Genomic DNA, 23,838 nt, shown 5'->3' with positions numbered 1-23,838 from the left:
CATAACTCCACCCCAGACCACCCCCACTTGCGTGTGTCTCTTGTGGTTCGGAGGGGCCTTTGGGGATCTGCAAGGGATGAAGTCAGTAGTCTTCCTCTGGCTGCACTTTTCACCCTGTCGTTTTCCTCCAGTTGCACTTTTCAATATTTTCACATTAAACTTCTGTTTTTCCTTTGTTCTTCTCGTATCTTTCATGTCAAATAATCTTTGACCCCAAAAATGCTGTTCTCATGCTAACAAATCACTCCTTAACTTCTTGTGTTCTCAGTTTCACTCGTCCTTGAGTCTGTATGTCTGTTTTTCTGTGTTTTCACAAATCTATCTACACATCCTTTAATTACTTGAGTTACAGGATGTCTTATGTCATCAGAAGAAACTATATATTCTGCTTGTGCCCATTTATTGCCTACAAACTATAAAATACAATTGATGTCTGGAATACATCAACTACATATTTCCCACGTTAAGGCCTAATTTAGTGGCAGTGAGGCAAACATCCTTTCGGTATGTAGCTTATGCAGTAGTTAGGCAAATTTCAATGTTCTCGTTTTGCGAAAGCCAATATACATTTCACACTGAGGATATGACCTATAATGCAAAAACTAAGGCCACTGCACGCCTTGCTGACACCACTGCTTTCGGGCGCTGAAGGCCCAGGGATCGTTTTTCACGTCCCTCTTCCCCTGTTTTCCGCAGCTGCTGCACGTGACCTTCCCTCAGGGCCACCCGCGCCTCAGGAGGGGAGCCCGCGGCTGTGGGCCCCAGCGAGCTCCGCACACAGCCCGCCGGAAGGCAGGGCAAAAGGAGCGGAGACCCCCAAGAGAGGCGTTTACAGCAGGGACCCCCGAGGGCCTGGCCCCTTACAGCCACCCCACGCGCGCACAGCTGCCGCCTCGAGACAGCCGCTCACGGCCTCCTCGCTCAGCTTATGAGGCGGAGCGAGGCGGTGACGTCGCACCCCTCCAGCCAATGGCGGACTCTGCTTACCTCGGGGGGGGGGCTCGTTGCCTATTCATGAGGAAGGCCCCCACGCCCGGCGGTTGCCGCAGCGGCTCCGAGCGGGAGGCGGAGCGAGGCCGCTGGCCTGCCCTCCCCCCTCCCCCCGCAGGAAGCCTCGCGGCCGCGGTGCGTATTTATGCTGAGCCCTGCAAAGAGCGGCTCGGTCGAGCGCGGGGCGGAAGCGCCCGGCAGCCCTCCTTCCCGCCCGGGCGCAGGCGACGAGAATGAGCCAGAGAGACACCCTGGTGCATCTCTTCGCCGGCGGGTAGGTGAAGCCGCCGTCCGGCGGGGGAGCGGGCGCGGTACCGATCCTGGCCCTTCCGCGCGGGCTGTCAGGTGGGGGCGGCCGCCCCCCCCCCTTCCTCTCCCACCGGCTCTGCTGCCCCAGCAGAGCGGGACGTGTGGTGGGCGCCGCCCTGCGCCCCATCCCCCGGAAATAGCTTCTGCGGGGTTTTCCCGGACCTCCTCCCAGTGGCTGTGGGGCTCTTGCCCCGCTGCTGAGCCCGCCGGCCCCGGCCTGGCGTAGGAGGTGGGCGGGCGCGCTGGTGCGGCGGCCGGGGGCTCGGCCGCGGCCTGGAGCGGCTGCCCGGTGGCGTCGTGGGGGCTCCGTGGGAGGGCTGCGCAGGCGCCCCCGGAGCGCTGCGGGATGCTGCCGCCCCTCCTCTGTGCCTGGGGGGGGGGGTCCCCGCCGTGGGGAGGGGGCCGCTGAGGCGGGGGGCGGTAGGCCGCGCCGAGGCGCTCCCGGCGCGCCGCTTCCCGCCCGGCGCCCTGAGGCCCTTCCCGGGCCTGCCCCGGGCCGGTTGCGCGCGTTTGGGCCTAGGTCTGTGCGGGGCTCTGGCCGCCCGGGCAGGCGGCCCTGGCCCTCGCTGGGAGCCTGAGCGCGCTGCCGGCGTGCGGTGCCTGCCAGGCCCGGCCCCGGGTGTTGCGTTTTGTCACGGGGCACGTGCGGGTGGTAGGTGGGCCCTTGGGGGAAGCGGGGTTGAAGGTTTCCCTTAAAAATAACTCCTTCCCTCTGATCGCCATTCCAGGAGTTTGTCCGTTATCTGGCGTTTCCGCGGAGAAACACACTGAGCCCCCTCTGCGTGGGCTCCCCCACCGCACTGGAGAGGCTGCCCAAACATGCCGCCGTGCGTGTTGCTTGAATGCATTTCAACGCTCTGGTGTGTACTGCTTTTAGGTGTGGGGCTTGACATGGTCATGCAGCTTTCCGCCCACGAAGAAGAAATTGGAGGGACGAATATAGCTAGACATGAAGATGTGGCACATGTAGCCTTGGTTAGGTTTGAGGTAACTCTTGTACCTTTGCAGGTGTTAGTCTCTCTTCATCTTTTTAAGCTTTGTAATGCTCAGGATGTATGCGGTTACACAGCCTGTGGCCCCTCCAGGTGTAGAGTGGGAGGAGCACCTAGCTTAAAAGAGAAAGTTGGAGATCCTGTTTGGCTTAACTATAAAAGTGTGTTTGGGTGGTGAGCATGGCTGTGCTGAAGTGGGAGAAGTGGCAGACTGAGAACATGCTTTGCATCCCATGAGAGAGCTTGAAGCTTAGATTTCCGTTTGTGTTCCTTCTTGACAAAATGAACTCACTGCCTCTGGACTGGGGTGTTAAGGTGGAAGAATAATACAGTGTTTCCTTTGAGCAGGTCTGGGTGAGTTTGCAGTGTTACACACCTGACTTAGAGTTTATGTGGGTGCTTCTTCACCCCCCGAATTTTTGGCACTCTATTTAAGAGGAGAGTGATTGTGCAGCTGGAGGCCCAAGATGTAGTAGTGTGTAGTCTTCCTTCAGACTTCACATCCTTGTAAACGTTCAGAAAAGCAGTAGAAGGAGTGCTGCCTTATTGTAGTGCTTTTACTTGATAGCTCTGCATAGGGGAGATTACTGTGCAGAATCGTGTAATGGTAGAGAAGGTTTATAAACTTGTAACTTAAGACTGGATGAAGATTGCTCAGCTCAACTTGTTCATTCCTATTTTTTGCAGAGGAGTCCGGTCTACAGTTAGCTGCTGGCCAGTTGGGTCAAGGGTTATACTGTGAGGAAAAGGCTGAATGACGTTCCCTCATGTGCCAGCCACACGTTTCCTGTAACCTTAGTTCAGCAAAGCTATTGGTGTGTATTTGTCACATTTAGCAGTAGAAAAGTTAGTTAGGGTCATCTCATGACTTCTTTGTGAGCATGGTGAACTACAGATCACCTGAGTGATCTTCAATCTTCAGTGAAACTTTAAGAAGAAGGAAGGAAGCTTTTTCCTGTAGTTTTCACTAGAGACTATATGGAAATAACAGGACTGTCTCAATCTGCTGGCCTTTTTTTGTAATGTCTAAGTTCAGTCTTCAATTTCTGCTTTCTGTAATGAAATTGTAACTGATGACATTGCTGTTTTAGTAGTGTAGGTGGGGCCATCCTGGGGTTTTTCTGTAGCTGCCTAGGTTGTTTCATGACCAATTCAACAACTGTCTGCAATGCTTCTGGGCCATTACAGGTTTATGTTGGAAGTTAGTTTTATATTTATAATAATTTTTTCCCCTCATTCCTTTTTTCCTATCTCTGCATCCTTATCCCTTTCCAACAGGTTTGATAGACTCTTAGCAGTGCTGGCCACTGGGGCAGTGATGGTGAGGGAATTACTCAGCAGTTACTACTTGCTTTGTTTTTTCTAAAGTAATTCTTAGTCAAGTAGTTCCATTTTTAAGAATCCCATCTGTGTTTAATAACTGCATGTTAATTGTAAATACAACCAATATTTTGTCACATAAATACTAAGTCTAAAAAGAAACAATTTAGTACTCATTTTGGAATAGCTTTAATGTAGTTTCTTGCACCATCATTGAATTCAAGTGGTGCATTTTTTCTAGAAAAGAAAGCTCACTGAATGATTTTGCTGGATTAGTTCATGCATTAGCCAATACAACAGCAAAGTACTACTTCATTTACATGAAACTCCTCCCTGCACATACTACTTGGACCTCCTTGACTTTTTTTAAATAGGATATTCTCTGAAGTTCTATATGTAAAAATAACAGCAGTTGCATTTAGAAGCAGAAAATGCATAGCATGAGAAGAGCATCACACTTACAGGAAATGAGGTAGAAAAAGGAAGAATTCCTTTTTAATAAAAAAAAAGTTACTAACTTAAGAACACATTCCTTAAAGTAAAGTAGTTTTAACTGATAGAATTTGTAAGCAATTGGTTCTATGCAGTAACTTTGCTGTCCTAAGCGTAGTTTTCTAGGCTGTATTCAAAACTGCCACTGTGCACTCTATACTGAAGAGTAAGTGCAGAGAGCATACCTGAATGGATTGGTAGTGTACCTGGAGTTTAGTTTCATGCTGTGACACATTTGAAATCACTTACTTAGCTCATATTTTGTCATGATACCCCTATTTGTCAGGTTCTCTTTCCACAAACCATAGTTACCACAGCTCCATTTGCTAGTAGTATCTTGTCCTGGTGGGAGCAGGATCTAGCTGGACACCTGTAGTGTTGGATCATGATACAAAATTGTGTTTCAGGTGAAACTCTTGGGGTTTTTTCGTTTTGTTTTTTTTTCTTCTGAGCTACTTGGTTGCATTGCTCAGAACTCTTCTGTTTCAGGAATCAAACTGTAGATTTTTTTGCATATCTTCTGTTTTTCCATCTCCTACTCAAATAGCAGCTGTTGTCACTGTAGACAGCATGTTGGTAGTATAAACTCGGGTGCTTTTATTCCAAACCAAGAAGAAATCAATTGAACATTCTGCATCCTTAAATTACAAAGTCTTGTGATTGAAATGTAGGCTTTAGATGAACATTTTAGTTCAAGTATGTAAATTACACACTTACATGCTTTTCTAGTTATTAGACTACTTAAAACAACAAAAAAAGTAATAAAAAGACCTTAATGTTTTGCTTTATAGGGAAGATTAATATGTTGTGGATGTACCTGCTTGCAATCATAATTGGTACATTGAAAGAAAATTCAGGTGTTGGCTACAAAAATAATTTCCAGGTTTTCATGATTTATTCTTCATTTCTAGAAAGCTTATGACAGTAATTCTGTACCATACAAACTTCCATTAGGGCATGGGAACTTGCCTGGGCTTTGGTCCCTCAGCAGAAGAGGGACTGTTTTGGGTTAGGAGATGGACAGCTGCTTTTCTGAGTTCATGGTTGGATGGTCTCAGGTTTACTTCTTAATTCTTTCTTTACTCTTGGAGTTTCTTGCAGAAAGTTGGCTGTTCTCTAATATGTGAGGGAGTCCAGGGGAGAGTCTCTTGTTTGTTTGTCCTGATTATAGAACTGTCTCAAACTGATCTGTAAGGTACATCACTCTGTCTGACAGAGGTTCTTAGCAAATCCCTGCAGTGGCTGAAATAGTTCAGATTCAGAAAATATATGTAAGATAAATGTTTGAATTCTTCAGAAAGATCAGATGCTGTTGAAACGTGTGAAGTAAAGGTGAAAGACCCTTGGATTTTTTTGATTTAAGAAGATATTAATGAATAATGTAGCAGGTAGTTGGGTGACAGGGACTTTTTTTTACTGCTTTTCAGAAAATAGCCACTTGAGCCATAACTAAGCTGCCAAGCTCTTGGACTCCCCTCTACCCTAAAATACATTCCTGCCATAACCCTGGATGTCTTTCAGAATGAGTTCTTCCTGTTGTAAGGCATAGAAGAAGGTTAGTAGTTTCCTTTCCAAACTTCAGGTTATTTTTGTGTTCAGATACTCTTCTATGCCGAATAAGACAGTGTTTAAAGCACTGAGTAGCTTGGGTTTTGCTCCATGAGGTTACCAAATTGCATGAAAACTGCTGTCAGTACTTGAGAAACTGTGAAGCTGGTGTTTCTCATATTTCCTTCTAGATGACTGATGTTTTCAGCTGTTTTTACTTAATACATATGTTGTAAATATTTATTTACCCTGGTTCTTAATAGAAGCTACATGGTACATGTTGATGATTGTTTTGGACAATGGGACCCAGTGATGCTTGTTCCCCTTGTGGTGTTTTTCATGTTTTCACTTGTAAATTTCTGTATGTCAGCACATCATGGGAATTTTATTTTTATGCTGTTAATTAGAAATAGCAAGTTCGATTAGTATTTTTAGTTTAAGGATGTTAGCTTTGTTTATGCTTCCTAAGTTTTGGCAACAAACCCATAATTGGTGAATAAGGGCGTTAAGGGGTTTCTGGTGGCCAGTACTTGTAGTCATCACATTAATGCTAAAGATGGAAAGGTGTATAATGTACAAGTTTAGCAGTGTAATAACAGGAGAACCCTGAAAATTCAGGATTAATGAGACACATTCTTGCTATTTCTGAAAGTTGTACTTGCTAAAGCCCTTAAATGCCCTCAGAAGAGGGATATGGTAAACTTCATATCCAAACTTGCAACTTCATCTGTTGATATGGAAGTTACTCATGTGTTAGAAGACAGCTTCATGAAATTTTTGATACATTTGGCACCTGAATTTGCAGTAAATGGTGAAGAGACTAGAAGGAGTTCTGTTTGGGTTGGGTTTTGTTTCTTTTGACAGAATTTTGAGCTCAATTTTCTTGCTGTTTCTCTTGGCAGCCAGTATTTGCATGGAACTTTCATTTTCATACAGGAAAGAGAAACAGCTGGTAAAATACATGAATGAATGAATGTAGACCCAAGATAACAGGGTCAAGGGTTATCTTTGAGTCTTTGAGGCTGTGGTTACAAATACTGTGAAAGGTGAATCTGAGGCTAGCGCTATACGGCCTCATCTTTTATTTTTATAAATTACATAATTATCTGAAGGAATAAAAAAAATTCTTCCACTGACAGTTTCAATTCTAGGTCAGCTGATGCCAGTTTTGGGAATATTAATGTGCTTTGGTGCATTTATAGACAGTCCAGTGGCTGAAGTTGAGACTCTAACCCATGCTGGAGCTGTCTTTGCTTTTACTCGCAGGGATGTAAGGTAACAGTAGAAGATAGTCAACTACTCTGGACAAAGGCAGTGATTCCTTAGCAGATACCCTCAACTTGCAATAACAGAAGAAGGTTTTCTTGTGCAACCATCTCTGGAAATAGACCCTGGGATTTGAATGCCAAACAGGATTAGGTTTTTGAAGCATATGCATATTTCTTTCCTTGCAGTGTCTCACAAATAATATGAGTTTATCTGGGGAAAATAGTTGTCAATAGTGTGTCTGTGTTGCTAGCAGAGTTTAAAGGCCAAATAGTTCCAGGTTTGTTTCTATTTATCTGGTAAGGTGATGGATTTCTAAATGCACATTAGGGATCAAATTAAATGTTTGTTGTTTTTTTTTTTCATGGGTGCTCTCTGGAATAAGCTGCAGTTTAGGAGAGCATTGCCATCTTCCTGCATTCTTCTGTCCGAGAGATGTCAAGTAGACAACTGTTCTTAGTTTTGCTGCTGCTGTTTTAAGTTTGCCACAATCCTGCAAGTTAGACGATAACTACTTGTCTCTGTATCTGTTTCACTGAGTGCAATGTTTCTTGTGCCTTCTTGTACAGTTTAAGCTACAGATTTGATTCTCTAACTTGACTGTGTTAATAGTAGTGGGATTTTAATCTTTCTTTTTTACCTGTGTATTTATTTTTGTGGATTTACCTACTGATCTTTGCTCTTCTGCCCTTCAGATTACTTGGGACCTACAGGTGGATTCTCATGCCCTTGTATGATCAGGTGTTTCTGATGAAAGTCAGCTTTGCAAGTTTTTCTTATACTTACTTGGCAAAGCTGAAAAACGCTTGTAGGAAACATTGATTAGAGGCAAATGTCAGATTTAGGATAGGTAAGATGAGCAAGTGGTCTTCTGAACAGCATTCATTAGAAACTGCTTTAAATGTTCAGACAGAGGAGTGTCTCGGGTTTTGCCCTTCCAATTTATACTCTGTCAGCAGAAGTGTATTTGCTTACCTACTTGTTCTCACAAGTCACAGTTGTTGGAGCCTAGTATATGACTGGAGATGCTGAAGCCCAGTGTAGTTTTATGTAGTAGAAATTTCTTAAGTAGTTTACAAAATCCCATCTATGTTACTGAGGAGAAGAAATCTAATGATTTTCTAACTCTTAAAAAATATTTTTTGAAACTGTGCTACTGCCTAATTTGTCTTAAACCACAAACTAAAAAAAACTCCCCTTAATTTGAGCTGGTGAGGAGGGTAGCAGGAAGGCTGGCAGCAGTCTAGAACACTTTTGCTAAGCTGGAGCTGGTGACTGGCTGTTAATGGCCTGCCAGGACTTGGAGCACAAAGAAGTAGCTGTTTCTTTCACAGTATTTCTAGTGTGTTAAATAAACAAGGCCGGAAATATTTCTAAGTAAAATACACTGTCATTGATGCTGGTAACAGAAGAGCTGGCATGCTGCTTAGAAGTTGTTTATTTGTACAGGGTGCATAGTTATTGAATTCATTTAGTGGTTCAGTTCAAACTCAGTGGATCTTGTGACTACTGAGCAAGGTCTGTTTCCTCAACATTTGGGGACTTTTTCTTCCACTCTTTAATTCCAGATGCTTTCTTTATTATATGGAGCTTTTTGAGGGCTGGGAGAGTGAGGTATTACATTTTGACAGAAGAATCTGAAGTTGGGGATTTTGCGAAGACTTGTTTGTAAGCAATACAGAACCACATAGCACTATAAAACTCTTCTGCTTTCCTCATTTATAAGTAGCAATTTGAGATCTTGAAGATAGGGGACAGAGGAGAATTTTAATCCAAACTATCAATAGTTAGTGGCAAACATTCAAAATATTCACAGGTTCAGTTGAGACATCTTAAACTGTTTAAAGAAGAAGAAAAAAAACCAACAAAAAACCCAAAACAACCACCCAACAACACAACAGTAAGAAACTGCCAAGAGAGCTGATTAGTTGAAATTACTTGAATGACAGAATGTGGTGCAGGTAAAGGATGCACAGTTCTTAAAGGGAGGCAGGTGATCTGCTGCTTCCTTATGATGCATGTAAAAATAGCGCTGGCTGCTGTTACATCAGCTGGTTATCACTGAACAACGCTTGATGTAGGCAGAGTTAAAAAGAACGAGCATTGAGTAGCTGTGTGTCTGCCCTCTTCCCTAGTAGTCTAGTAATCCATTGCTGAATGAAGAATTTCTAACCCATCCACAGTGAATGTCTGACAGCAGTGCTGTTGCAGTCAGGCATCCCTTGTGGTGATTTGGGTGTGGTGCAGGGGAGCATGCAGGATACAACCTCCAGGTCAGCGTTAATCTTCAACTTTGGAAAATTTTTCCAGTGTGACGTAGCTGTGGAGCCAGTAGCATTAAAGGTTCCAAATTCCAAGCCCTGTTGAAGAATGCTGCCCAGGTTTTTTCCTCCTCCTTTCTTCCCCCTTCCATAGTATTTATCTCATTAATATAAACCATACCACGTGCTTTCTCTTGCTATTACTGTTGCTTGAAAACAAGTCCTCATGTGACCTGTCCAAAATCAAATGCAGAAAGATCTTAAAGGGAGTAGGCTTGAGGAGATCAGAAACAGAGGGCTTGCAAGAAAGGAAGTAAACTCTAAAGCTGAATTGCTATATTGCCTGCACAGTCGCATTACCATACAGCAGTATCTGCTATTGAACTGCAGGAAGCACAGTAACTTGCTGTCTGTCTTGAAGATGCTCAAGCTCTAAAGCTCCATGTCAAGTTGGTTTTCAGGGCTGGCCTACCTGTGGTTCTCATGCATTCATGTCATGAACCTTAACATGTTACAGACTCCTACTGCTTCCAATGCTGGCTGAAAGAAATATTAGTGCATCTAGTCTGTCTCTTCATGCAACTCTTATTTTTAAAAGTCTATTTATGGCTTACCATTAGAAGAGTAAACATGCTACTCTAAAAGTGATATCAGTCTGTTACTGCATGTGTGCAGTGCACACCGGAAGACTGTCTTCTGTGAGAACACTTTTTTCCAGACTGACAAAGAGACTTGATTTCTTTCCTCAGTTAAAACTTGGCAGAGAGTAGACTTCAGTCTAATGTTGGAGTTAGGGGTGGGACAAGATGCCATTAGGCTTAGTAATAGGATACCTCTAGGTCACTAGGTTTAAATGGAACATTAAGTGAACATCATCAAACATTATCCTACTTTGCAGGTGTTTGGTATTGTCAGTTCAATTCAGACAGATTAGTTTTTTACGATGCAGTGCTGTGCTGACAACTACCATTATTTCTGGTGTTCTCTGCAGTAGAAGAGTGAACAGACTAAAAACTACCTTCTGGTGACAGTTTATAGGAGATCTTGAGTCTTAGCTATTATTCCTAATTTGTACTGAACTCTCCTTTGCATTTTGGAAGACATTATTTAAAAAATACTACTAAACAAGTCTTACAGGTTTTTAAAGGTTTCAGGGGTGTTTGAGCCTCTCATGTTACAAGAAAACAGCTGGTAACTGTCTTGTCAGAATCAAACACTAGTTATTGCATCAGAGAAGTGAATGCTGGGCCCTTTGAATTTAGTACCAATTGTATTTGTGTGTTAGTGGGTTTCAGACTGAGTTGTTAGTAGTCTTAATTAACACCCTAATTTAAATCTAGGTTTGGTTTTTTTGGTGTTTGTTTTTCTTTTTTTTTTTTTAAAGGGTCATATAGTGTCTTGGTCATAGTTTTAAGAAGGGTATTTGGCAAAGTTAAGAATACTGATCTCAGAAAAAGTTCAAGGGAAGCACTTTTTTTGTAATGGTAATGTCAAGGAATTTGGGGTTGTCTTTGGAATCAGAATTTGTGGATTTGATGTTTTTCCCTCAGAGGCTGTATATGATCATAGTTAAACAGATAAGTGTAGATATTAATAAGTGGATTATGAACAAGCACCAGAAGAATCCTCTGAGCAGAGATGCTAAAAGGCAGTATGTTCTTGGCTCTGTTCTGCTCTAGCAGAATGGGAGTAACTCCAGTGTCAGCACAAGTTATGCACAGCTTGCCTTGGCTTGCTCACAGAAACGAGTGGCAGACTGAAGCAAAATCTGCTAGTCTTCACCTGGTTAGCCACTTAAAGCTCTTTTATCTTCCCAGGTTCTACTCTACAGTATTCTGTACTCAGAATCTAGTCTGTCTTGCTGTAATGGGCAGAACTCAGGAAACACTCAGAATCGTTGCTTTCGTGGTACAATACCCAAAATGCAAATGGAGTTCTGAAGATGTCTTCATAAGTATTTTAATTTTATTAAATTGCCACACCGCAGGTTTTACATGTAGCCCTGTGTGCATAGTGCATAAATCTTTTCTACCCTTAAGGATTTTTGGCATCTTGTTTGTGGTCAGGAGCGCACTAAACATTCAAAAAGTTAAAATTTACCATAAGAAGTTAAACATTTCAGATACTGAGCTAATTTCCAGAACTGATTTGAACAGCATGTACTGAAGACTGTACACCTTTGCTACTTTGGGAAACTATATTTTTGTCTGTTTAAATTTTCTCTCCCAAGTTGTGGGGTTAAACTGATTTAACAGTTTGCTTGCCTTAAAGGGCAAATAACTGCAGCATTGTCACGCATGTTCCAGTTGTTTCTTCACCTTTTGCAATTTGACTGTGTTGAGTATAATGTTAATTATTATGTGAATGTATCCTTCAGTTTCTTTGCAGTTAAGAATGTGATGATCCTATTTCTTTTTGCAGATGTGGAGGTACTGTTGGTGCAATTCTGACATGTCCACTGGAAGTTGTGAAAACACGATTGCAGTCCTCCTCTGTGACTCTCTACATCTCTGAAGTCCATCTCAATGCTGTGAATGGTGCTAGCATCAATCGAGTAACTAGAATTTCTCCTGGACCTCTCCATTGTTTGAAGTGAGTGTATATGTTACCAGGTTTTTCATTCATTTGGGGGAGGGAGGAAGAGAGGTGTGTTGGATGAATCTGTATGAAGGATTCAGGCTCTTATGTCTGTCATGATGCTACCATGAAATGACTTCCCATATTTTGCCTTTTAACTGTAATTAAGTTTCACATTCCACTTTTCCAAATGACCTTCATACTTGAGTTTGTACCTTGAATTAGCCAGAGCAATGTATACTCTGCACAATTTACAGCTCCAAACTACATCCACAAAACTCACTTGGAGCACTGTAACACTTAAGTGCCAGACTCTATTTTCATCCTAAAAAAGTGTTAGTATAAGACTCTTTAAACTGTTTAGTGTCCAAATTGTAGATGTTGCTGAATATGGAGGCAAGAAGCCCTATGAAAATTAACTCAGTTTCTCTTAGTCTCTCTCAACTTTCACCACTCCATACCCTTCCTACCTTTTGGTATCTTCTGTTGGATGTGTGAGTAGTAACACTTTTTTAGAGCTAGTAAGAGATAGGTAAGGCCAGATTTTGCCATGATCTGGGATGTTGTGATTGCGTAGCACCTCACTGGGGACTGCCTTTCCTCTCCTTGCCACCAGTGCTTGTGATGTTCAGTAGCCAGCAGGAAAGTTGTATGGCCACAGTTAGACTGCTAGTAAAGACCACAGGCAGGGTTCATTTTACTCTGGGAGACTCAAGCTAGCCAGTTATGGGGAGGCACCTTCAGTACTTGGGAATGAGTGGGGTTTTCCTCCAGAAGGAACCTACTACTGCTTCTTGCATTAGAAAGAATTTGGTAAGACTCAGACCAGCTATCTTCTATCCCCAATTAATCAGTGGGAAGTAGTTTGTAGAGAGCCCCGTCTGGCAGTTGCAGTGTAGGATTTAGGCTTAATCTGGTTAGTGGATAGGATTTGCTTAAATGGAGGTTGTACCCAAGTAGCTCCTTGAATGGAATATAGTTCTTACTGTGGAAATTCTGATTCAGAGCCTTTTTACATATAAGAGTTTGATGGGTGAACGTGTTTGGAACAGATATGTGGGAAGGAAGGGCTCAGATTGTGACAAGGAAGGAGACCTCCATCCGAAACACTTGCCTTATTGGCTTCTCTTGACGGAAGTTGAGCCCTTCAGCTTCTTCCCTTTGTGTTAGGTTATGAATTTATCTTCTGTTTAGAAATGTATCTGAATGAATACCAGGATGAACAGATGTTTGTTTCACACCCCTCTGCTAGAAGCCTGCTATGCTTTAAACCCATCCCTAAAACCTAAAATAGCTTGGTCTTCTCAGGAAGCAAATTCAGACTGAGGTAGAGGTAGTCCATGATGAACTTCATTGGTAGGGCTTGTTTGTTTTTGTTTTTTTAAATCTGCTTCTTAGACCTTGTCGTGGTTTCAGCCCAGCCGGTAACAAAGGACCACGCAGCTGCTCGCTCACTCCTCCCCGCCCCCCTCCGGTGGGATGGGGAGGAGACGGAGGAGAGAAAAGAAAAAAAAACTGGAACCTCGAGGGTTGAGATAAGGGCAGTTTACTGGGACAACACAAAAAAAAGGTTACAACAACAACAACGGTACTAATGAAAGAATATACAAAAAGTGATGCACAGTGCAACTGCTCACCACCCGGAACCCGACGCTCTGCCACCGAAAGTCGAGAGCCCTCCCCCCGGCCCGCTCCCCATTTATATACTGAGCATGATGTCACATGGTATGGAATAGCTCCTTGGCTAGTTCAGGTTGGCTGCCCCGGCTATGCCCCCCCCACCTCCCAGGTTCCTGTAAAAATTAACTCTATCCCAGCTGAACCCAGGACAGACCTGTTATTTGTTTATCTGTGATACAAGAATGTGTATCTTCTGCTGCTTTTGTTCTTTGCTTAACAGGTGTTTTCTTCCAGGTTAGTATCAAACAACTGAGATGCCAAGTAACTTTTCTGGGTTTCAAGGTCTTTAAATACAGTAAATATAAAAAAAATCCCGAATGACATGGCAATGGATTGTGACAATAAAAATATGTAGGTGTAGGACATAATCATTCTTGGTTAAGGGACTAGGGCTGTTTAATGGGGAAATCAAACTGGATGCCTCTTGTCACTCTCATGCTTTTACTGTCACTTGATATTTTCTGACTCGTAGGTGTCAGGGTTTGGTTGTCGCTTCTCATATCAGACTCAGTGCAGTGTTCCAAGGCTTACAATACTCAGTCTAAAAGCAGGGTGAATCAGGCAAATGATGTCAGAATTTCAGTTAACTGACAGTTGTGGAATCACTTCTGCATCTTAAGCATCAACAGAGGTGATTTCAAAGGCATCTCTGTCAGGAAACAAACTCAGAACTGGGGTATAGGTGACTGCATTCTCTGGCAACAAAAGCGAATTCCCTTATTCTTAAATATCTGGTGTATATCATATTGCAAATGCCTCTCATAGCTAGTCTTGTTGAGTTTAAACCTGAGGTCTTGATGATGGAAATCTGACTGGCCTCCCAATGCAGGCTTCCCCATGTGACATAAGCAGGTCAGCTAAGGCCATGTGGAGCATTTGTGCTGCTTTTCCAACCATGGATTTGCCATTTAGTGCTTTCAATAAACAGTGCAGGCACTGGGATCTGCTCTTTAATGCAAAAAGTTTGTGTCTTATTTTCAGTGTAGGCTCTGGAACTCCTGCAGCTGGTGTCTGTGAATGCACAAGAGCATCAGTAACTACCACCATTATAATCTTGTCTCCTGCAACTTTTCTGTCACTCTTTGTTGCTCTGTCAAGTCTTGGGACACTGTAGATCCAGAAGAAACAAATAGACCTGATACACTTCACTCCTAAGTTTCTCTTAAGACACTGAGGTTCCTGCTGCTTTGTATACATGCATGTGTTGTATGTGCAACACACGATGTTGTGGTGGTAGTGATTTTTTAACTTGTGTTCTGAGTGGATGCAGATCATGTTAATTGTGTTCAGCTTTGCTGTAATCTGATGCTGTGCCCATGCTGAGCTCTGGAATATGGTAAGACTTTTTTAATAATTTCTTCTGTAAGTGTTAGAAATGCTTTTAGGATGAGACATGTCTAAGTAATTTGTGTTTCCAAAGTGCTTTTGAGTATGTGTTCAATACTCCAATTATTGCTGTGGAGCAATGCTACCCACATAGTGAAATCATATCTAATTGTTATGGACGCAAAGCTAAGATGTTGCTGGACACGTTATATGCCATCATTCCTAAATAGTGATGGTAACTGTGCAAAACCACTGTTTTATTTTTGCTTACTGGAAAAAAAATGCAAACTTTCAGTTTGATTTAGCAGCCAAACTGTGGTGAATCAGCTGCTGGAAATCAGAATAGGTTTGGAATCTCCTTCAGTGCTATAGATGGCTTTCATGTGTTTGTTTGGATAGTAAATTCCAAACAAAATAACCATTTATACAAGGGTAGTTTGGTTTGAGTAATTGACTTGTTGTTAACCTGTGTGTGTCTCTGAAGAAGAAATATACAGAGCTATTTGTATGTATTGGCTGGTGTTTCTAAATCAATAAGCACAGAGTTCTGTTTTGCAACATCTAGTGAAGTAGTTAATTCTTAACTTTAAATCTGCTTCTAAAGCAATTGCTAGAGCAATTTGCAGTGATAGGATGCATAGTCCTTGTTTCTCCTCCCATGTCCTGCCATATGTTTTAAAATACCGTATCTGATTAGCATCTAGATTGTTGGACAGATTGATTTTACTAAAACTGAATATTTATTAGTGGATATCCTCTTACTGTGTCAGTGTACCTTGCTGCATAATGGTTTTCCACTCTTTCTCGAAACCACAGTTACATGGGATAGGTATTCCAAACACTTAAGTGCTAGTAATGCCTCTTTTTGAGGTCTCAATTCACTGCTCGTATCCCTATGTTTCTCTGTAAATCCCACAGAGATGGAAGGTGACACCCCCCTGCCACCCAAGGAGTCTTTCCAGAGTTGTGTTTATAGTGGACCTGTTACCACAAGATGTTAGGGCTGTGCTGTGGCTGTGACTCTTTGTGCTTGGGTAGGAGCACACAGGCAACACTTCAGAACTGGTATCCCTGCCAGCCTCAAGGAAGGGCAACTTTCTCACATTGGAGGTTTCCATTTCCTTTTACTGTAGGCAAAATAATCACTGTATCGTACAGAAATAATAAAGCTGAGAATGGGTTCCTAGTTGAATGCTTAGTGGTTTTAAATTATTTATGGGGATGGGGAAGGCAGGACTTTGTATCTGAAAGGCTGCTTTCCTCTAACTTCTGACTGTAACTTCATGTAGCATACTATTAGGAGTCTTGTAGACTCAAAGCAGGGTAGCACATGCAAAGCCATGTTGAAGTGTCTGTCATTTTAAGAGTAGATAATAGGTTGTGAAAGATGTCCCTGGCTGGGCATGATAAGCAGTAGAGCTAACATCTTCCTGAGCTGCTCTCAGAAGGCATACGACTTGCTGTAACTGAACTTTCATAAGTCTCTCTCCTCTCTTCCTCTCTTGTCCTTCACCCCCGTCCCTCCCGCCCAAAAAAGTTCCCAAACATTGGGAGCTAAAGGATGATGAAAGGAATGTAGAATAGAATCAAATATTTTTGTCGCCTGAACAATCTACAACCTACAGGAATGTGAACATTTGCATGCTTAGTATTTTCTCCCTGATAAAAGGACACTTTCTTTAACTTCATAATGACAGATAACTCCATGTATGTATGTGTTCCTATCTTTGAGGAAAGTCTGTACTGACATCATAAGGCTTTACTTCTGCATTTAGTTCCTGGATTCCTATGGCATGTCAAGCAATAATAGAATTTTATTTTATGCTGATTCTAGGAAATGACTAATCTTTTGTGGTCAGGATTGCATTGTCAGTTATTGTGCAAGTTTTACACAGAGTAAAGCTTAAAATGATGTAGTTATGGTAGTCAGTGCATTCCTTCATTTTGATGTGAATGTTATAGTATTGTCACTTTTTTGTTTTCTAGGATGATCTTGCAAAAGGAAGGTCCTCGTTCTCTGTTTAGAGGGCTGGGTCCTAATTTAGTAGGCGTTGCTCCTTCCAGGTAAGTGCAAACATGTATGGTAAATGAAATAATTTTGATGAAACTTAGGTTGCTGTACATTAAGGGATTTAAGGTTTATTTGAAGTGAATTTTGCATCTGCAGCTGTAAATAATTAATAGCAAATAACCTTTGGTTCCTGGGGTAATATAGTTTTCTGAGAAATTGAGCCACTCGTGTATGCCACAGCTCCAGTCCCACATCACTGCACCAACTGTCTCAGCATTTAATATCCTGTATACTACTATAATAGTATTTACTATTGTGTACTATCCCTTATGCAGAGCTCTGTCCGGTTAAGAAGGAAGATGCTTAAGTGAGTTGCGTATGTAAACAGGAAGTTTGTACCTTTGAAAATACAAAGGTAGATTTAGCTGTCAGTTAATACATCATCTTCAGGAAGCAGTTGTGTGATTGTAGCCTCAAAGCACTGGGTCTTTTTTCCTGAATTCTGATGAAATACAGACTACTGTCCCCTTGCAGTAGGAAGCCTGTTCTGAAACTTCAAAAAGGGCAAGACTCGGTAGGATGACACACTTACCAGTTGTCCCAGAGAAAGCAGATCCAGCAGTGGGCTGGACTCCAAAGGGTACTGGGGCTGTGTCAGAGTGTGCAGTGGACAAGGATGTAAATTTGATCTAATTGGCAGTGGTATTGCTGCTGTCAGTTGCTCTGCATCAGCACAAGTGCTCTAGCTATTCGGCTGGTGCTGGCAGTCAGAGCAAGGTGCAGATTATGCCAGAGTTTGAATTGATCCTTACATACAAGTGTTAGCCTAAGTTCAGTCCAAAAATAGGAGAATATGTAAGGAAGAGTATGGAGACAAAGCTGTGTAAGACTAATATAACTACTTAATTCTGGATGAAGCTATAGTTGTTTTCTGGCCCATTCTTACTCTATTCTGTTTGAGAAGAGTCTTTATGCAGAGGGAATGTATTCCACAAAGGTTTTATTCTTGCCTTGACTTAGTGCCCCGCTTTCCTTTTTTTTTTTTTTTTTTTTTTTTCCCCTATTTCATTTTGGTCTGAAGAGGAGACATTCCTGTCTCCTGCACACCCAGCTGGAGAGTATCTTTTCTGGTTTAAGGTCTTTAGATGCTTCTGGAAAATTTTATTAAATTGGACTTTCCATTCAGAATTGATCTATTATGTAGATCTGAAAGATGAGGTGTTCTGTAGATCCTCTGCATGAATAAGAGAAAAACATAATTCAGGAATTGGACTACTTTTAGCACATTTTTTTAAAGAATTAGGAATACCTGAGGTATTTTCTGATCACTAACTTAGCATTGCTGTTTGGAGAAGCTGAAGTAAGTCCAGTAGCTTTCTTTGTCTTGAAGTGCTGATACTCCACACATGTCCTACTCTGAAGAGCCTGTACTTTTGTTTGATGGTCCAGTCTGGTCTGAATGTTCAACATTGCTATTAAAAAAGTAATATCAATTTTTATACAGCAATGGATTCCATTTTATACATGACTATCCTCAATGGAAAGTATCCTCAATTGCAAGTCAATTTTATGTTACATTTTGTAATTCCCTTCCCTTCTTCCCCCAGGTGAAATACTTTGCTTGTTCCCCACCCCCAAATGTCAACTTGATAAAATGTGTGAAGTCTTATAAATAAGCACATCCTCATTCCCCATGAGCAGACTCGGTCTTCATCCAGTACTTCATTTCAATTAAGCATTAGCTAAGTGGATTTAAAAGCAGCTCTTTGTTTAAACAAGCTGTAGAGAAGCATGTTTCATAACACATCCAGTATATTTAACTGAGTTCAGATTCTGTTTTAGAAGTTACACCCATGAAGCAAGCACTTCATCTTTTTTATAATAAATAAAAACATGTTTGCACAGCTAATGAGGTTAATGTTCTGTTCATGAAAACTTGCATGTTCATTTTTTTTTCTCTTGTAGAGGGTTGTCTAAGTTTGAAAAAAAAAAACTGTTACAACCTTAAATGTGAGTTTTAGATGTGCTTAAAGTAAGTTTCTTAGCTTTAATGAGTGAAAACAAGCATTTTCCATAATACATTGCATTGGCATGCTGACTTTTATGTCTAGCTTTGTTTTGATACCATCCCAGTCTTGACTGTAGTACAAGTTTTCAAATTTTTTTTGTAGTTCATTCAAAGAAAAAAATCTGTGTCTATTCTAAATACAGAACTAAAGAAACAAAATGTGGATCCCAGCTTTGCAGCTGTTCTAGCATTTAAAATATAAATACTTATAACTACAAGTTATTAATACTTACATCTTAAATGCTAGAATAATATAAATATTTAAGTGTGCTGTTTGTTTTTTTAAAAAAATACATACTTGCTAGTTCTCTTGAAATTGTAATGCTGTTGAAATGAGTTTAGGTCAATTAGAACAAATTTGATCTGTTGTTAAAGAAATACAGAATACTGTAACTTCAGTTCTCATTTCAGCAGTATTTTGCTTCTGTGGCTAAACTTCCTAGAGTCACAAAAATTGCTGCCATATTTCTAATTATCTGTCCTTCTCCTCACTAGTTGTTAATTGGAGCTGTTGTGGAAGAAAAAGTTTTAAAGTATGATTTTTGTTGTTGTTGTTCTTTTCTGTTCCTAGAATAGTCCCACTACTTTGCAAGAGTTACTCCTTGAGTAGTTTTTTACTGAGGAAGTAAGACTTGAACCAAGATCATCTTAAGTTAGTGAAGTTAATGGCACTGCTCATGAGGGTATTGACACAGAAAATGTAACATAACTTGGATTTTGTTCTAATTTTAGAGCGATATATTTTGCTGCTTACTCAAACTGCAAGGAAAAGTTGAACAGTATTTTCAATCCAGATTCTACCCAGGTACACATGATTTCAGCTGGTGTGGCAGGTAAGGATCTGTAACTTTTTAGCTTAATTCTAGAGTCATATCTACAAATGAGAGGTGGCAATAAATGTGGAAAAACAAAACCAAAACAGAAAATGTTCAGTGATTGAATGATTTTTTTGTAGTGGTTACCTTCTTTGGCTTCTCATTAAACAAGCAATCTGGAGAATATGTGCATAAAACTTTGCACTTACTGTTAATAAAGATCTTTGTGTGTGTGTGAATAGTCTTTTCTAGGAAAACTTGCATGCCTGCTTTTTCAATTATAAATTTGTGAAATGTAAAATGAATACTTTCAAAACAGTAACTTTTTGCTCTGCAAGCTATAAACATCGTTTGCGCTGAACTCTGGTTTAATGCTTTTTAATGTGGTTTTTTTTACCATTACTTTCTGTTACAGCTTTGTATATCTGACTTATTTTTGTCTTTTTGAAATATATGTAAAGATATTTGTATAAATTATATGTAACAGTCTCTCTTCCTTTGTTCAAATACCAGTCTGTGTGAAGCTTGCTCTACCACTAAAGTGACGTAGAAGAGCAGATTTCCGTAGTTTTCATATATTTTCATCTCTGGAAATAAATTCCTATTTTGAATCTGCAGTGTAACTTTGGTATATTTTAGCAGCTACCAATATTTGTTGCTTGATTTGTATGTTCTGTGCTTTGGGATCATTAACAAGGAGAGTTAAAGGCAACTGAGCTGAGTTATGATCATGGACTTGTGCTGGGGAAATCAAAACTTGGGCTGGCAACACTTTACCTATTGTTGCCTTCTTACACAAAAACTAATTTTTAAAAGTTTGTTTTTCTGTATAGGTCATAGACATTTCACAGATGAATTCTGACAATTTTATGGTAGCCTGTTGAAGTTTCTAATTCCTGTCAAATTTTACAACCAGTGTATATAATGTGAATACTAGCAATCTGGAATGGACTACCAAAGGTGATGTCAGAATAGTGAATAGGATTGGTTTTCTATTTAATACTTGCTAATAATCTGATACAAAGGAATTGTTACATAGCATAGAAAATTTAAGTGATATTAGCTTTATACTTAAATGACACACTAATGCTCATCTCTAGCGCATGAGAAACGCGATGGCAGTTTTTAATCTCCTTAGAGATGTAAGGAGAGCTGTTTTATCTTAAATGGGCAAAATAAAGTTCAGATGATGCAGTATTTTTTTTATCACCTGGAAATGCGTGTTTTGTTTGTAGGTGAACAGCATGGGGAATGGGATGGAGGGGGATTTCATGAAAAGTTCATCCTAATCAGTTAGTTAATCCAGGAAAAATGAATTGTCTTCAGCTCTTTGTCAAGGGGATAAAATGTGTCTTTAAATATGTGGTGGGGGGTGTGTGTGTGTGAAGTATAGGTAATAGAAACAAGCGTATCCTCAGTTGAAGACAAGTTGTGTAACTCATGCAGTGCTGCAGACAAACCAAGGTTCAGGGTGTTCCTTATCTTTGGAAGTTACTGCCTTCATTCTGTAATGAAAAGAACATTTATGGAGATGTGCTGTAGTGACTTTTCCCAAGTGCTTGCAGACACAGACCATAGTTTGTCAAGGAGTCCTGTATCTGCTTAGCTTGCTTCCCTTCAGAAGATTGGTGTTTACGTATTTGTACTTAGGACTGCAGGAGACTGGGGTAAATGGATTTGAGCCTTAATTGCTGTTCACCTTTTTTACATTTGTATACAAGTTTTAATATTGAACAACTTCTGTGGTTATCTTTCTCACACTTACCTAGTTCTGCAGTTGTATTCCTAAACCATATAGCCAATGAAACTGAATGCCTAGTGCAGGTTCAACACTACAGGTCAAGCCTTTTTCCTTTCTTGAAATGTCTTGGCATTGTATACTACAGACATTCTTTGGAAGACCTTTAAAAGAAGGTTCTTTGACAAACAATTTCTTGATACTCAGTACTGGTGGTATTCTGATTTATATGAAAAGGACTGTAGTTAAAATTAACAGTGCTTTCTTGGGAACGTGCTAACCTTGTTTTTGTAATTCTAATAGATTTCAGAAAATGCACTTAAACCAGCTATTAACAGTTTTACCTGCAAGGTTTGTATTGCTGTATGATGCAAATCAACTTAAGGAAATGGCAAAATAACAGGGACAAGATTGAATGTGAGCTCTTAATTGGTTGACTTAAACAGGTTAACATGGAAGATCACTGTAATATTTGCTTTGGAACTTAAGATTTCAAAATTGACAAGGTGGATAAACACTTCTAACAATTGGCAAAAAATAATAAGTATTGGTTTTTTCTTTTGCAGCTGCCATTGGTTTCAGTAAGGAATTGAGTAACTCAGTCTTAAATGAGGGGTGGTGTTTGGTTTTTTTTTTATATGACCTTTCTGTTACATAAAGGCTTCTAATACCTAATGAGCATGAGGTGGTGTTTGCACTTATAAAACTTTTCCTGTAGGTTGCAAAATACAATAATGATGCAAAAATACAATTTTTAAAAAAATCTGTAACTGTTTTATGAAAGTACTGTAAGTAATTAACTTCAGTCAACTTCAAATACTGTTTACTTGTCACATGTTAATACATAAGTATCTCAGGCTAGACTGATGTCATTGTTAAATAAAGATTGTTTTATGTACATGGCATTTTTGTGTGTGAGAAGCTGAGGTATGGTATTTTAAGCTTTTTTTGTTTTAGGCCTGATTCTTCCTTCTCAAGATAAAACATACATTTTTGGTTTTTATTAAGATTCTTTTAGTAAGTCTGTTTTATCCCAAGGAGGATGAATTGTGCTACATACTAGTAACTGATGCCTTATGCAATTAGAAATGAATGTTTTTCTCTTGCTGTGTGCTAGCTTCCAGCATATAATTCACGTCACCTTCATACCTAAAATATTTGTGCATTGACATGAAGAAGTACTTGGCAATCTTTTTTCTTTTTTTTTTTTGCTTACTACTTGGCATATCACATGGTTCTCTTTTTGCAAACTTGGACAGTGAATATATATGAAGCATTAGAGCATTTGCTTGTGTGAAGATAGTTTATCTCTGTAAATTTCAAAGTTAGGCTAAATTCTCAGTTTCACTCTAAACTCTGTCTTCTCATTGTGCTTACTCAACCTCTTTCGTCACAGAGAATAAAAACTGAATGAGATACTTGATTCCTATATGGCTTTCTGATTTGCCTTTTTAAAGATTCATAGCCTCATTCAGACAACATGGTTGAAATCTGCAAAACAACTTTGCCTTGTATGCTACTGCTGTTCTTTCTAGAACTCTACTGGCAAACCAACCCAAATATAGATTTTATTAAAAAAAAATTGGGACCACTTTGTTACTTCCAGAGATACCATACTTTTGCAACTTTTTAGTAGTATGTACACAGTTACTTAATACCAAATAAAATGCATATTTAGTTTATTGATTACTGATATTAGATAGTTTGATTTCATAAGGCATCTATCTTGCTTTTTCAGTCCTAAGACAAGGCTAGCTTTTTTGAATGATATTTGGGAGGGAGTGGGGAGGGAAGAGGGTTTACTTGTACATTTGATATATAGGTAAGTATTTGGAGAGATAAAATTGAACTGCTGCAAATGAGCAGAAATTTCAGTACTCAGTGCATTTTACACAATTATTTTAGTATCTGTGGCCTGTTCTGATTATTTTTCTTTCTTTTTTTCCTAAACTTTTACCTGAAAACAGTTAGATCTCACAATAACTAATTCACAAATCCTTCCAATGGGATTCGATTTGTACACATGTGTCTGATGAGGTCACTGCTTGTTGTTATGATACAGAAAAGCCTGTGTCTATTTTAGGCATTTACTGTACATTTCTCCCGTGAAAAGAGTGAGATCGTGTCATCTCATGCTCCCCATCCGCAGGTCACTTCCTGCAGAAATATGGACTAACTTAAACCTCGTGAGTACTGAACTGAGCGTCTCTTGCAGCCTCTAGTGTAAGAACCACACATTGGGTTTGTAATATCTATTAAATAAACAAAATAAGGGGAATTCACTTTCATTATCTTGAACTCAGATGATGTGCATTGTGCAAAGACATCACTTCTCCTTAACTCTAAGAGTTATTTTTTCTGTGCAGTTCAGGGAAAGGTGGAAAATACCTTTCACTGATAGCTGCTACTTTACTTAGCTCTGGCTAGTTGAAAGTCCCTACTGGG

At 40.3% G+C, this 23,838-nt stretch overlaps 1 protein-coding gene across 2 annotated transcripts in view; it reads left to right on the top strand.

The window, feature by feature from the left end:
- Positions 1-1,099: 1,099 nt before the first annotated feature.
- The window catches only part of SLC25A36 (solute carrier family 25 member 36), a 34,257-nt gene continuing 11,518 nt past the window's right edge, over positions 1,100-23,838 (top strand). Inside the window, exons 1-4 of one of the 2 annotated variants that reach the window (XM_052802919.1) lie at positions 1,100-1,264; positions 11,600-11,770; positions 16,748-16,825; positions 19,573-19,673. In XM_052802919.1, the coding sequence (XP_052658879.1) occupies positions 1,224-1,264; positions 11,600-11,770; positions 16,748-16,825; positions 19,573-19,673 (391 nt within the window). In that variant the 5' untranslated portion in view covers positions 1,100-1,223. Of the gene's footprint in view, positions 1,265-2,047; positions 2,127-11,599; positions 11,771-16,747; positions 16,826-19,572; positions 19,674-23,838 lie in introns of those variants that run through there. The other variant, XM_052802920.1, reaches the window with a different exon arrangement.

This window comes from Harpia harpyja, chromosome 12, assembly GCF_026419915.1.
Source record: "Harpia harpyja isolate bHarHar1 chromosome 12, bHarHar1 primary haplotype, whole genome shotgun sequence".
Lineage (NCBI taxonomy): Eukaryota > Metazoa > Chordata > Aves > Accipitriformes > Accipitridae > Harpia > Harpia harpyja.
The sequence above is the reverse complement of the archived record's forward strand: the minus strand, read 5'-3'. Positions and strand labels throughout refer to the sequence as shown.